General features: G+C 60.8%; 1 protein-coding gene across 1 annotated transcript; it reads right to left on the bottom strand.

Annotated features, from left to right (window-relative positions):
* Positions 1 to 439: 439 nt before the first annotated feature.
* On the bottom strand, positions 440 to 11,657 carry SUMO3 (small ubiquitin like modifier 3). The gene is made up of 4 exons (XM_051839982.3): positions 11,565 to 11,657; positions 9,205 to 9,333; positions 4,390 to 4,461; positions 440 to 1,678 (listed from the first exon to the last, which is right to left on the bottom strand). The coding sequence occupies exons 1-4, from the start codon at positions 11,583 to 11,585 to the stop codon at positions 1,565 to 1,567; spliced, it is 336 nt and encodes a 111-aa protein (XP_051695942.2). The 5' UTR covers positions 11,586 to 11,657; the 3' UTR covers positions 440 to 1,564.
* Positions 11,658 to 14,422: the final 2,765 nt, after the last annotated feature.

The raw sequence follows: 14,422 nt of genomic DNA, 5'->3' as shown, positions 1-14,422 counted from the left end.
GTCCCTGCCGGCAGGCTGTGCGTCCACTGTGTTCCGCGGACTTGGCGGGTGAGCGAGTCAAGCCCGCTTTCCCCGCCTCCCCGAACCCTTCGGCTTGTGCTCGCTCACGGCTTTGTCGCATCTGGTATTCCGACTTCCTCAGCGCCAGGCTGGTATCCATTCACTGCATCCCAAAGCAGACGAGCAAAGGAGAATACAACGTGATGCCCCATTAACATCCAGGCTTGTCTGCCACCCAGAGCCCCCGGGACGGGATGCCAGTGCCGTCGGCTGAGGGGGCTCCCGGGGGAGAGCATGCCCCTGGGCGGGAACAACCCTGCACCCCCGTGGACGCCACATGGAAACTAACTTCCCGGGGAGCAGCTTTCAAATCGGGGTCACTGTGCCGTGCCAGGACGGGCGGCCAGCCTTCAGATGCACTGTGTAATACACTCCAAGAGACAGGATACCAAACTATATTTACTGTGTACAGTAGGAAAGGACAACAGTTATGTACAAATTGGCGAGTAAACACAACAGAGCCAACAAACACCCCACTGCACCCAAACAGTGAAACAGGAAATGAGAACACCTTCAGCAAGATTTCAAGCAAGCCAGAGAGGCGGACTCCTGCGGCTGACTATAGAAAGGCAGAGGCGGCCACCGGCAGCAGTGGTCCTTCTAGGAGGACAACAGGCAGAACTATGCACATTTTAATTGGTACACATCCCAGAATGCATTCACAGAACTGAAACCCCCTACCAATGCGTAAAGTCAGTACGTGTTTGGAAAGCAGCATAGCACAGACCCACAGAGGTCCTCTCCCATGGGTTACAGAGGTCGCCTCCCTCGGAAGTGGCTCCACACAATAACAAACCGGAAAGTCAGCGATACTTAACCTTACTGTTCCATATAGAGACCGTAATTGTTCATCAGAGCAAACACTAGGAGAAATCTGAGACCACAATACTATTAACAAGGAGAAAGGTGGTAATGACTTTCTTCTATGTTAATAAAAGGGAAAAAGCCAATTTTTGGTGTGCCAGGCTCTGCCCATGTACAAATCACTAGGTGCTGAGCGAGCCGGGGCTGCCGGGCCCTGGAGCCAAGGGGCCACACTCAGCAGGGCAGAGCGCGCTTGGGCCATTTTACTAAAGGACTTGTTTATGTTTTTACTTTTTAAGAAGCGTTCCAGATTTTCCCTTCCACGTTACCAAACGTGACCAGGCTTCAATGTCCAGTATGGAGCATTTCAACAACCCGTGCCTACAAGCGTAAGTGAGGGCCTGTCCTGCACCCCCCCAGCCGCGGGTTACGGGCAGGATCAGGCGAGCCTGGCACGGGGAGCCAAGGCCCATCCTCGCGAACCCACACTCGGGCCACAGGTCTGGGGAGAGAGGAGGGGACAAATACAAATGAAAAACCCCAAAAACTCATTTTACCTAAACAAAGATAACAATTCTGATTGGCCCCATTTCAGTCGTGGATTCGTCCCTGCAGAGAGTTTGAGCCAGAGAGGAAGTCACTTCGCTGCATGTCCTTGAGTTTCTGCAGACTCCTTTGTGACTGCACGGTCTCGGGTTCACTATTCAACAGCAAACGCAAGGATGGAAAACAGGCCACGCCCCGGCAAGCGGCTGGTCACGCCGCCCGTCTGCTGCTGGAACACGTCGATGGTGTCCTCGTCGTCCATCTCCAGCTGTCAGTCACGGGGCCAGGTACACAGAGAGAAGCCCGTTAGTTTTCCCTGTCCTGGTGTCTCCGAACCTCATCCCCACTGCGAGGCCCCGCCCCTCTGTCCCGTGCAAGGTGAGGTGCCGTGGCGGAGCTGCAGAGTTCACCAAATTCTCAAAGCTAAGCACTGGGGCATTCAAACACAAAGTAGAACGTCTAATTCTTCCTGGGAATCGCACACAGATCCCACTGAGAACGCTCCGTGACTGGCCCATGGGCGCCGTGCACCTCAGAGCGAGCCCAGCGCTAACAAGAACGGCCATGGGGCAAGGGCTGTGCTGAGGACAGGGTCCCAGGCTGGCGCCGCCCCCCCTCGGCGCCCGAGAGGCCAGGGCACGGGGTCACCAGCACGTCCTGCTGGCTTCTCTTCTGACCCCTGGGCCCAAAACTTCTATGCTGATCTTCGTTCGCTGAACCAAAGGGAGCTCCTTCCAGGGTCACACAGGGAGAGGAGGCTGGAAGCAGCGGCACTGCGCGGGGACGCGGGGCCTCTGCTCCTGCCTGCCCCTCCTGGCTCAGGCCCTGCTGGGTTCCAGCAGCCTATGACAGCTGGGAGCCCCTGCGCGGCACAGCCCATCTCAACAGTGTAGGGTTTCAAGTGGCCCGAAATTAAACGATTATTGCAAACAAGTGTTCAGTATTTATTAAATGCTGAATACACTTTGCAACAGTATTTTCACTTAAGGCATCCCCATGGATGCTCACAGCATGGCAGGCAGGAGATCGGGTATGATGGCCCTTCTACAGACAGAACAGACAGACTCGAGATCCAGCTGCTCCTGACCCCAAGGTTATCGACTGACAAGTGACAGGAGCTGCACTTGAACTTCACAACTCCTAGAGGCAGGCATCTGCTGAGCAGTTAAGACACTGCTTGGGGCCGGCGCCGTGGCTCGCTAGGCTAATCCTCCGCCTGCGGCGCCGGCACCCCAGGTTCTAGTCCCGGTCGGGGCGCCGGATTCTGTCCTGGTTGCCCCTCTTCCAGGCCAGCTCTCTGCTGTGGCCAGGGAGTGCAGTGGAGGATGGCCCAAGTGCTTGGGCCCTGCACCCCATGGGAGACCAGGAGGAAGCACCTGGCTCCTGGTCAGTGCAGCACCGGCTGTAGCAGCCATTTGTGGGGTGAACCAACGGAAGGAAGACCTTTCTCTCTGTCTGTAACTATGTCAAATAAATAAATAAAATTTTTTTAAAAAGACACTGCTTGGAACGCCCACATGAGGCAGTGCCCGGGTTTGAGGCCTGGTTTCTGCATTTCCAATCCCAGCACCCTATTAAAGCACACCCCGTGAGGCCAGGTGATGGCTCAAGCAGCTAGGCCCCTGCCGTCCGCACGGGAGACCCAGACGGAGTACTGGGCTCTCGGCGTCGGACTGGCCCAGCCCCAGCTGTTGTAGGTATTTAGAAAGTGAACCAGCAGATAGAAGATCTATCTTTGCCTCTCTCTCTCTCAAATAAATAAATTTTAAAACAACAAAACTTCTACTTATAAGCCCAAAGTTCTTTTTTACTACAATGTGATACCCTATAACATGATGTATCGAGTCACATAGATGTTTTCTTAAATAAAAAAGCTTTCTGACTGAGGGTAAGATGTTTGAGGGTTTTCAGAAACTTCAGGGGAAAATGGAGTTAAAAGATAACTTTATGTTGCGGGTTAAGCCTGGGGCCTACCGATCCGCTCCCTGCTAATGCACCTGGGAAGGCAGCAGCAGATGGGCCAAATGCTTGGGCCCCTGCACTCACGTGGGAGACCTGGAGGGAGTTCCAGGCTCTGGCTTTGGCCTGGCCCAGCCCTGACCATCGCGGCCATATGGAGAGTCAACCAGCAGATGGAAGATCCATCGATATCTCTGTCTCAGCTCTATCACTCTTTCAAATGAAAGAAATCTTCTAAGAAGTAGTGAATTGCAGCCTGGCGCTGTGGCGGGGAAGGTTAACCCTCCGCCTGTAATGCTGGCACCCACGTGGGCGCCGCTGCATGTCCCAGCAGCTCCACCTCCCGTCCAGTTCTCGCTGAGGTGCCGGGAAAGCACTGGAAGATGCCAAGTGTTCCGGCCGCTGCCACCCACGTGCGAGACCCAGAAGAAGCTCTTGGCTTTGGCCTGACCCAGCGTCGGCCACGGTAGCCACCTGGGAGATGAACGAGCAGGTGAAAGATCTCGGCCTCTTCCTTTCTCTCTAACTTTTTCAAAGTAAGTACATCAATCTTTAAAGTTGATTCTGGTGCAAAAGCGATGGCCAGTTCCACGCACAGGTGTCTCAGAACTCACTTCCCAGAGCTCTGAAGGGCCCTCGTGTTCGCGTGTTCTCACTCACAACACGTCAGCAAGACGCGAAAGCAGGCGGTCGCGTGGCTACGCACGGGTGAAACCGGACGCCAGGCGTCCCAGCAACCAGCGGGAAGGGCGGGCTCTGACCGCTCTGCACAGGGGCTGCGTGCCGGGCGCCGCCTGTGCTGACCGCCCTGGGCCCAGCTGTCAGGCCATCTCCAAACAGAAGGACTATGTCTGGCAAAGAATGGGCTTCAGTTGAAAACTTAACGTCAACTTTTTAAAGTTTAGAAACCTGATAAGAAAAAAGTGAGCTATGCCATGAGAGGACCAAGCAGTGACTTTCAAGTCTGTACTCCAAACGGCAGCGACGCCCACCATGCAGACCAGAGCCACGGGCGCATACCTGCGCAGGTGTGTCCGCTTCGTTAATTGGTTGCCCATCGAACCTGAATCTAATCTGCCTCATTGACAAGCCCTGAAAAGAAAAAGCAATTTCCATTAAATATTTCCAGATAACACAGCTTAATTCAGAAAAGTAAACACTTACATCAAATAGCAGAATCAGAATCCACAGGCTGCCGTGGGGCCTGCAGTCGCCGCGCCGCCCGTGCCCCTCCACGCTCACTTCCCCCTGCCCTCCCCGCCCCACCCACCCCTTCTGCCAGAAGCCGAGCAAACTCCACACTGCTGGCGCCACCGCGCCCTGGGAGGACACAGGGCAGGCGGCAGGAGGGAGGCCCGGGACAGCAGCGAGCAGACGCAGGGCCCCTGGGTGGGAGGCACCAGGGTCTGCAGGGGCCTGCAGCGGATCTGAGTGACTGCTGGGAGGTTCATGTCCAGACCCCCAAGTCAGCCAGCATGACATCCCGTGTGTGGCGAGGCGAGGCCGGCAGGAAGCGGCGGCACGCCAGGGACACTGGCGGGAGCCTGGAGGCGTCCGCTCCAGCGGCGGCAGTGACCCTGGGATGGCAGTGCCCGAGTCCCCCACAGAACCTAGCAGGCTGCCCCAGGGAGAGGCAGCCCTGCCCACGCGCACGCCCACGCGCACGGCGCATCGGACCAGCCTCAGCGTTCCCCTCTGCAGGACCAGCAGCCAACCAAGACTCGGATCTGGGCCATCAAAGCCCCGAGACAGAAAGCAAGCGAGGACCTGGGAAGAGGAGGGGGCGGGAGCACCGGAAACGCACGCGCTGGCAGCTCCGGGGCAGCGAGAAACCGTCAGGTCCGGGGACGCTCGGAAGAGGAAAGCGCAGAGAATTCCGGAAACTAAAAATCCCGACAGAAATGAGAACGTCCGGGGCCAGCGGTGTGGCGTGCAGGTAAAGCCACCGCCTGCAGTGCCGGCACCCCACATGGGCGCCGGTTTGAGACCCGGCTGCTCCATTTCCGATCCAGCTCTCTGCTGTGGCCTGAGAAGGCAGTGGAGGATGCCCAAGTGCTTGGGCCCCTGCACCCACGTGGGAGACCTGGAGGAAGCTCCTGGCTCCTGGCTTCGGATGGGCCCAGCTCCAGCCATTGCGGCCCACTGGGGAGTGAACGAGCGGATGGAAGACCTCTCTCTCTGCCTCTCAAAGAAATAGATATTTAAAATTACAAAAAGAAAAAGAAAGAAAAGAACATCCGCAGAGCGCAGAAGACGAGAAGACGGCCCAGAAAGGAGCGCAGCCGCGTCGGTGAGGGCTGAGCAGCCCTGGGCACCCCCGGCGGGGCGGAGCGGGGCCGCAGACCCCCGCGGTCTCTCCGGAGACTCCGCCTGTCTGTCCCTGCAGGCTCGGCCTGCGTGCTTAGTGCTTAAAGCAAAACAAAACCTCACACAGAAAAGTCACAGAAATTAAAACACTCAGGACATTCATCTCTGAAGGGACAGAAACCTCCAGGAAGAGGCCACACAGGGTCTCGGAGCTGACACGGAGGACGGATGTCCTGAGCCGCAAACGCACTCCCAGAGCTGCACACCCCCGCGTCGCCCATCCGCGTGCTGCTTTGAACCCAGGCCTCGTGCCAAGTCCACCTTCCCGCCAACGCACCTGGGAGGCAGCTCGAGCATCTGGGTCCCTGCCGCCCCGTCAGAGACTCGCCCAGCCCAGCCCTGGCTACTGTGACCACTTGTGGAGTGAACCAGAGGATGGAAGATACATCTCTCTCTCTCTCCCCCACCTCCCCCCCACCACTGTGCCTTTCAAATAAACACATAAACAACCCCCCACCACCAAAAAACCAGAGAAGGCACCCTGGTTACCCCTGCAGTGTTCCCGTCAGAGTGCTGGGTCTCAGCCTCCACTCGGCGCCAGCCTCCAGCCGACGCACCCTGGGAGGCAGCAGGGATGGCGCCAGAGCCCGGGTGCCTGCCAAGCCCCGGGAGACCTGCGTGGAGTTCCCAGCCCCTGGCTCCCGCCAGGCCGGGGAAGCCACTGCAACCCTCTGGGGAGTGGACTGGCAGATGAGTGGGCCGCCCGACTCTGTCTCTCAATGAAATAGACTTGTAATTTAAAAAAAAGTGTTCTAGACTGAAGGGCTCTGAGTGCCCAGAAGTGAGTGACCCAACGCCTCAGCTCCTGACAGCTGAGAACCGCGCAAGACGGCCCCCGAAGCTTTCAGAGAGAGCACGCCACGTACAAAGGACAGAAGCAGAATGAAGGGCGTAGGGAGGCGGAACACGGCGCACTAACTTCCAGAAAGGAAGCCGAGTTTCAGCCCAGAGCGTCAGTGCAAAGGTTCACACGAGCCAAGGAACCTTCGGGCACGCGGCGTCGCCACACGCCGCACCCCACGCGCTTCCTGATGGGGTCAGACGCTGGTCTCCACAAAACAGGCAAAGATTAATCCCAAGAAGCCCCGGGAAGGCGGCAAAGGAAACTTCCAGAATGATTCCCACAGGAGCTCTGGGACGACAGCCATGCAGCCACCTCCCTAGCGGGGGTCCGGGTGGGGATGTGGGAGAAGCAGGCGGCCACGGAGGACGACCTCGCAGCGCAACACAGAACATGCGTGATGGCTTTGCCATGGGCGCCTGCAGTCGCCCAAACCACCACCAGGAAAACAGGCGGTAAGAACAGAGCCAGCCCCGCCGCCCGGCTTCGGCTGCTCACAGGGGCACTCGCTCTGCCAGGGAACATGGGGCCAGAGCTCCCTCTCCCCGGGCACAGCTGAGAATAACCTCTATGATAGAAACCGAGCAGGGGCCGACGCTGTGGCGTAGCAGGTAAAGCTGCTGCCTGCAGTGCCAGCATCCCATGTGGGTGCCGGTTCGAGTCCCAGCTGCTCCTCTTCCAATCCAGCTCTCTGCTGTGGCCTGGGAAAGCAGAAGATGGCCCAAGTCCTTGGGCCCCTGTGCCCGCGTGGGAGACCTGGAAAAAGCTCCTGGCTCAATCAGCCCAGCTCCGGCCGTGAACAGGTGGATGGAAGACCTCTCTCTCTCTGCCTCTGCCTCTCTGTAACTCTGCCTTTCAGATATAAATAAATCTTAAAATAAATAAATAAATAAGCCCAGGAGACAGGGAACAAACCGCAAAATTTCCCAACCCTGAGTGAAAGGGAAAGTTGAAAGAGTCGGCAGCGACGCCTCCCAGGGGCCAGGCTTCAAACGTGGGGCGGGAAAAGGCGGCAGAGAACTGTTGCAAAGCGTTTTATCCTTAAAAAAACCCAAAGGCGGCCGGCGCCGTGGCTCAATAGGCTAATCCTCCACCTTGCGGCGCCGGCACACCGGGTTCTAGTCCCGGTCGGGGCGCCGGATTCTGTCCCGGTTGCCCCTCTTCCAGGCCAGCTCTCTGCTATGGCCAGGGAGTGCAGTGGAGGATGGCCCAGGTGCTTGGGCCCTGCACCCCATGGGAGACCAGGAAAAAGCACCTGGATCCTGGCTCCTGCCATCGGATCAGCGCGGTGCGCCGGCTGCAGCGGCGGCCATTGGAGGGTGAACCAACGGCAAAGGAAGACCTTTCTCTCTCTGTCTCTCTCTCTCACTGTCCACTCTGCCTGTCAAAAAAAAAAAAAAAAAAAAAAAAAAAAAAATTAAAAAAAAAAAATCTTAAAAAAAAAAAAAAAAAAAAAAAAAAAAAAACCCAAAGGCAAGAACTACCAAACCAACGGAGCAAAACCAAACAGTAACAGTGGGGGCTAAGCTGCCGCCTGGGTCACCCGCAAGTCCCAGTCCCAGCTGCTCTGCTTCCAAGGCCGCTCCCTGCTAACGGGCCTCGGAGCAGCCGGTGACGGCTCAAGGACCGGAGTCCCTGTCGCCCACGTGGGAGAGCCAGGTGGCGATTCTGGCTCTCAGGCTGGCCCAGCCCCAGCTTTTGCAGACATCGGGGGAGTGAAGTACTAGGTAGAAGCTCGCTCGCTCGCTCACTCTCTGTTACCCTGCCTTGCAAATAAATACACCAAAAAAAAAAAAAAAAAAAGTAGCAATCACTATATTCTCAAAGGAATCAAGAAAGGCAGCCTCATGCTAAGTGTCATCAGATGCTCTGAGCTGCCACTCAAAGGAACAAGCAACGGCAGCGCTGGGCTGGCGGGCTGGCAGGGCAGGCGCCATACAGGTCCCAGCACAGCCGTGAGTCAGCAAGGCCATGCAGTGGCAGGAATTCTGCAACGGACTGGCCCGATGCCCATCTCCCCAGGACGAGCACGCTGGGCACGGACTGGAACGCCACGACCGTCGAAGCACAGACGTGTTCGACCCATGAGCTGGTGAGACGAACGCTAGCCACCAGAAACGGCCGTTCTGACTGACCACAGGGGGGTGCTGCTGAGGCGGCTCGCTGTTTGGGAAACTGGGGGAGATCCATCATTTTCTCGCCGTTGCTAAACAAGCTGGCAAAGCACACTGCTGACGGGCACAAGTAAGGCGAGGAGCGACGCGGGACCTGCCTGGCAGTGCATCGGAAGGCACCGGCCCCAGAGAGCGTCTCAGCAGAAGGGCCCGCCGCGGTGAGCGCCACCTGTCCATTTACATGGCCACCGGGACAAGACCCCTGGGCAAGGCAGCCGGGGGGCGCCGCACCGGCCCCAGAGGGCGTCTCAGCAGAAGGGCCCGCCACGGTGAGCGCCACCTGTCCGTTTACAGGGCCACCGGGACGAGACCCCTGGGCAAGGCAGCCGGGGGGCGCCGCACCTGCCCCAGAGGGCGTCTCAGCAGAAGGGCCCGCCGCGGTGAGCGCCACCTGTCCATTTACAGGGGCACCGGGACGAGACCCCTGGGCAAGGCAGCCGGGGGGCGCCGCACCTGCCGCTCGCAGTAGGCCTTCATCAGCTTGCTCAGTGGGGTGTGCCTCTTGATCTTGAACTGCACCACGGAGCCGTCCTGCCCGGCCACCTTCAGGTTGATGTGGTCATTCTCGGTCTTCACGCCCTCCTGCAGGGACAGGAAACACCTCTAAGGATCCGGCGCTCTCCAGGAGCTGAGGGGCGCCGGGCTTCACTGACGTCATGGCCACCACCTAACCGGCGCAGCCGTCCAGGCCCCTCCAGCAGGCGGCTGCTTTGTTTTGGCACAGAACGGACTTTCACCCCCAGCCGCTGGGCGGCCCGGGGGAGCAGCACGCCCGAGCCTGCAGGGCCCAGGAGAAGTCGGAAAACCCATCTTCGTTTGAAAGTCACTTTTACAAAACTAACAGAACCACACACTGCACGCAGCTGTGCGTGACTTCAGAGAGAAGCAGAAGGCAACGTTGACAGGAGGGAAGCTGCGGTCCACGCGGCAGCGGCCAGGAGGGCCACGCAGCCCGGGCAGGTGCGGCTGCTGCCAGCTCCTCGGGGACACGTGCGTGGGGCTGCCAGCTCCCGGGCCCAGCCCCGCCGTTGCAGGCATCTGGGGACGCACAGGGCCGACGGGAGACCCTCTCTCTGTGTCTCTGACTCTCAAGTAAACACACTTTAAAATCTTTTTTTTTTTTTTGACAGGCAGAGTGGACAGTGAGAGACAGAGAGAAAAAAATCTTTTTTTAAAAGAGGAAAAGAAGTCCTAAAACCAATTGCCCCAATTCATTGTGGTCAGTATTCTTGGGGGGGCAGAAATGGTTTTCCCATCTGACCACAAGGCTGCCTCCCCGCACGCCCACGCCCCACGGCCAGAGCAGAGCTGGCGTCCACCGGCAAGTTTATGCCATGGGCGAGGACCTGGGGCGGGGGGCCCTGCCCTGGGCACACGTTAGAGGCTGTGGGGGCCGCGCCAGATGTCGCCAGATGCCGGCTTTCCTCCCTCACCCAAGCAGGGCCCGGCCAGGGGCTGGGCGTGGGGCCGCCCCCTCCAGCCTCCTCCCTCACCTGTGAAGGGGGCTGCTCACCTCTGACCCCAGCTGCAGCCGGAGCCCCAGGTCCCCAGCACGTGCTCAGAGACCGGAGCTTCCGCCTCCACCTACCCAAGGACTGCCGGCCTGACCCAGGGGAGCCCTCGGGGCGGGACAGGAAGGGGCCCACCCCAGGCCGGATGGCGAGCACCCTGGGACCTAGAGGGAGAGGGGGAGCACCCTGGGGCTGTGACGGGGAGGGGCGCACCCTGGGACCTAGAGGGAAGGGGGAGCACCCTGGGGCTGTGACGGGGAGGGGCGCACCCTGGGACCTAGAGGGAGAGGGGGAGCACCCTGGGACTGTGACTGGGAGGGGGAGCACCCCGGGGCCATGACGGAGAGGGGGAGCACCCTGGGGCTGTGACGGGGAGGGGGCGCACCCTGGGACCTAGAGGGAGAGGGGGCGCACCCCAGGGCCGCGACGGGGAGGGGGAGCACCCTGGGGCCGTGACGGGGAGGTGGGCGCACCCTGGGACCTAGAGGGAGAGGGGGCGCACCCCAGGGCCGCGACGGGGAGTGGGAGCACCCTGGGACTGTGACGGGGAGGTGGGCGCACCCTGGGACCTAGAGGGAGAGGGGGCGCACCCCAGGGCCGCGACGGGGAGGGGGCGCACCCTGGGGCCGTGACGGGGAAGGGCCGCACCCCGGGGCCGCGCTGGGAGACGGCAGCACATCCGGGGTCGCAGCGGGGCTACCGACCCCGGCTACTCCCACTCTCTCAGGAGAGGGGCCACCGCGCGGGAAAACCTGGACGGAGGACGGGGCCACGCGAACACGCCCTCGAGGACGCGCGCCAGGGGGCGCACAGCGGGGGCGGGGCCAGGAGGCGGGGCTTGGAGCGGGGCTCGGGAGAGCCGCTGTCAGGGCGGGGCTTCTCGGGGCGGGGCTATGACGTAAGAGGCCCGAGACCAGAAAGGGGGCGGGTCTCCGGGAGAGACCTATTGGGGGCGGGGCTAGGACGGGGCGGGGCTAGGACTAGAGGGGCTCGAAACCGGCAAGGGGCGGGGCTCGAGAAGCGGAAGGGGGCGGGCTCGGGGAGGAGCTCCGACGGGTGCAGAGCAGGGGCGGGGCTCCGGGACAGACGCTGTCGGGGCGGGGCTAGGACGGGGCGGGGCGCGCCGCGGAGCCCGCGGTGGGGGAGGGGCGCGGAGGCCCGTGGGGGAGGGGCGGGCGTGCGGCGTGGGGCCCGGGCGCGGGGCTCGTGGGCGCCGTGGCCACGGCGGGTGGGGACGGGGCCTGCCAGGAGCGGAGGCGCGGGTGCCCCGGGGCGGCGGGCGGCGGGCGGGCCGCGGCTTACCTTGGGCTTCTCCTCGGACATGGCTGCGCGCGGTCGCGGCGGCGGCAGCAGCAGCGCGAGCGGGGCAGTCGCTCTCCGGGCCGCCGCTCTCCCGCCGCAACTGCCCTCGGGGCCGCGCTTTATCCCTCAAATCCCGGCGCGCCGGTTGGCCGGGGGAGGTCACGTGGCGGGCGCGCGTGCACGAGGCGCGCGCCCTGGGGCGTCGGGCGCGCGCCCGGGCGGGCCGCGGTTCCCGGCGGTTGGAAGTGCGTCACGGGGCGGGTCCCCGCGCGACCCCGCAGTCTGGGCGCCCGGGGGCGCGCGTGGGACCCGGGGCCGCAGGCTGTCGCGGGTGCCCGGGCCCGGGGACGCGCAGGGAGTGCACGGCTGGGGGAGCCCAGGGCCCGGGATCGGGCTTGGGGGCGGGGACGTGAGGGCCAGGCCTGGGCTCCGGAGTGGCTGCGCTGACGTGGGCAGGGTCAGGGTCCAGTTCGGGCCTCGGGGCCCTGGAGCCACCTGCAAGTCCCCTTGGGACCCCCCCCCCCCCCGCGCGCGGCTCCAGGCCTCTGAGCTGTGCAGGCCACGCACCCCCCACTTCTGCGGGGCTGCATTTCTCTAGGGGGTAAAGGAAAGGCGGGGGGGCCCCGGGAGAGGCCCTTCCCCGACTGGAGGGGACCTGTGTCCTCTGTCCACATCACGCAGGCTTCTGCAGACAGGGCTGGGGTCACCAGGTCCTCTCCTCCCGGCCACTTCCCTGGCCGGCGCCTCCTCTGGGGCGTCCACTCTCCACCATGGGGAGCCCCCTCCCGGTGGTTTGGCTGACTTCTAGAATGCTGTCCACACCTAGTCCTCGCAATAACCCATTTCAAGTGTGAGAAAACCGAGGCGGCGGGAGGTGAAACCACAGGCCGGGTGTCACCACGGGTGGGAGCTCGAGCACCTGGCCGCGTGGCCCACGCAAGATGGGGGCCCACGGAACCGCGGAAGGCACGCCCACCCCCGACCTTAATCACCTCGGATGGAGGGGGCCGGTGGGCGGCACCAGGATGAGCCGCAGCCCAAGGCTCGGAACCGTTTCCATCCTGCCTGAGCAGGCCAGCAGACAGGTGCCACTCACCTGGTAACGCTGCGGAGCCGCAGGGCATCTCCCAAGCCCCCTTCCACCCTCAAACGTCTGGGCAGGGCCACCATTAAGAGCAAAGGTTACTGGGGCTGGGGCTGGGGCTGGGGCTGGGGCTGAGCCTCCGCCTGCAGCGCCGGCATCTGTGGGCGCCTTCAGTTTCCAGCGGCCGCTCTTCCGATCCAGCCCCCTGCTGTGGCCTGGGACAGCAGCAGCAGGCCCAAGTCCTTGGGGCCCTGCGCCCATGTGGGAGGCCGGAAGAAGCTCCAGGACCCTGGCTTCGGATCGGTGCAGCTTCGGCCGTTGCGGAGAGAAGCAGCAGATGGAAGACTTCTCTCTGTCTGCAATAAATAAGTAAAATCAGAGAGAAAAAGACTGCTGAAGTCTGGCCGTGAGAGGTGCGCCCAGACCCAGCTTCCCAGCCCACAGGCTCCGGGTAGGGCTTGGTCTCTTCTGGCGCCCGGCTCCCTGCTGCCATGGTGGACGGTGTCCAGAGACCAACAGCACAGCCTGCGCTAGAGACGCCATGACCTGTGGACGATCACATGTCCTTACCCCCCCCCCGACACAGCTGACTGCGGCAGGTGGTGGGTGGAAGCCACATCCCGGTTTCTGGGGCTAAAAGCAAAAGTTTGCGACCCAGACACAGCGCCCAGAGCTGTTAGAACAAGAAATTAGTTCACATAATGTCACCACTGAAAGTGACGTCATTGATAACCGGAAGGTCTTCTCTGAGAAGCAAAGATCCCAGAAAGAGGAGGGAGGATTTCCTTTGAGGTATTTGGTGACCAGCAGCAAGCTGGTTACTCAACTCGGGCTGCCTTAAACACACACACACCCCATCACGTACCACACACCACACACACGTACCACACACCACATCCCGACACACATCCCGTACCCCACATGCACACACACATCACACACCCCCTACATACACACACCACATCCCCCACACACATCCCCCACACACATCCCGTACCCCACATACACACACCACACACACACATACCACACACCCCCTACATACACACACCACATACACACACCACATCCCCCACACACATCCCGTACCCCACATACACACACCACACATACACACACCACACACCCCCTACATACACACACCACATACACACACACCACATCCCGACACACATCCCGTACCCCACATGCACACACACATCACACACCCCCTACATACACACACCACATCCCCCACACACATCCCGTACCCCACATACACACACCACATACACACACACATCACACACACACACCACATCCCACACACACATCCCGTACCCCACATACACACACCACACACACACATACCACACACCCCCTACATACACACACCACATCCCACACACACATCACACACCCCACATACACACACCACACACACACATACCACATCCCACACACACCACATACACACATACCACATGTACACATCACACACCCCACATACACACACCACACACCCCCTACATACACACACCACATACACACACCACATCCCCCACACACATCCCGTACCCCACATACACACACCACACACACACATCACATCCCACACACACATCCCGTACCCCACATACACACACCACACACACACATACCACACACCCCCTACATACACACACCACATACACACACCACATCCCCCACACACATCCCGTACCCCACATGCACACACCACACACACACATACCACATCACACACACACACCACATCCCACACACACATCCCGTA

This window comes from Oryctolagus cuniculus, chromosome 4, assembly GCF_051225735.1.
Source record: "Oryctolagus cuniculus isolate XC-2025 breed Fujian yellow rabbit chromosome 4, ASM5122573v1, whole genome shotgun sequence".
Taxonomy (NCBI): Eukaryota; Metazoa; Chordata; class Mammalia; order Lagomorpha; family Leporidae; genus Oryctolagus; species Oryctolagus cuniculus.
The sequence above is the reverse complement of the archived record's forward strand: the minus strand, read 5'-3'. Positions and strand labels throughout refer to the sequence as shown.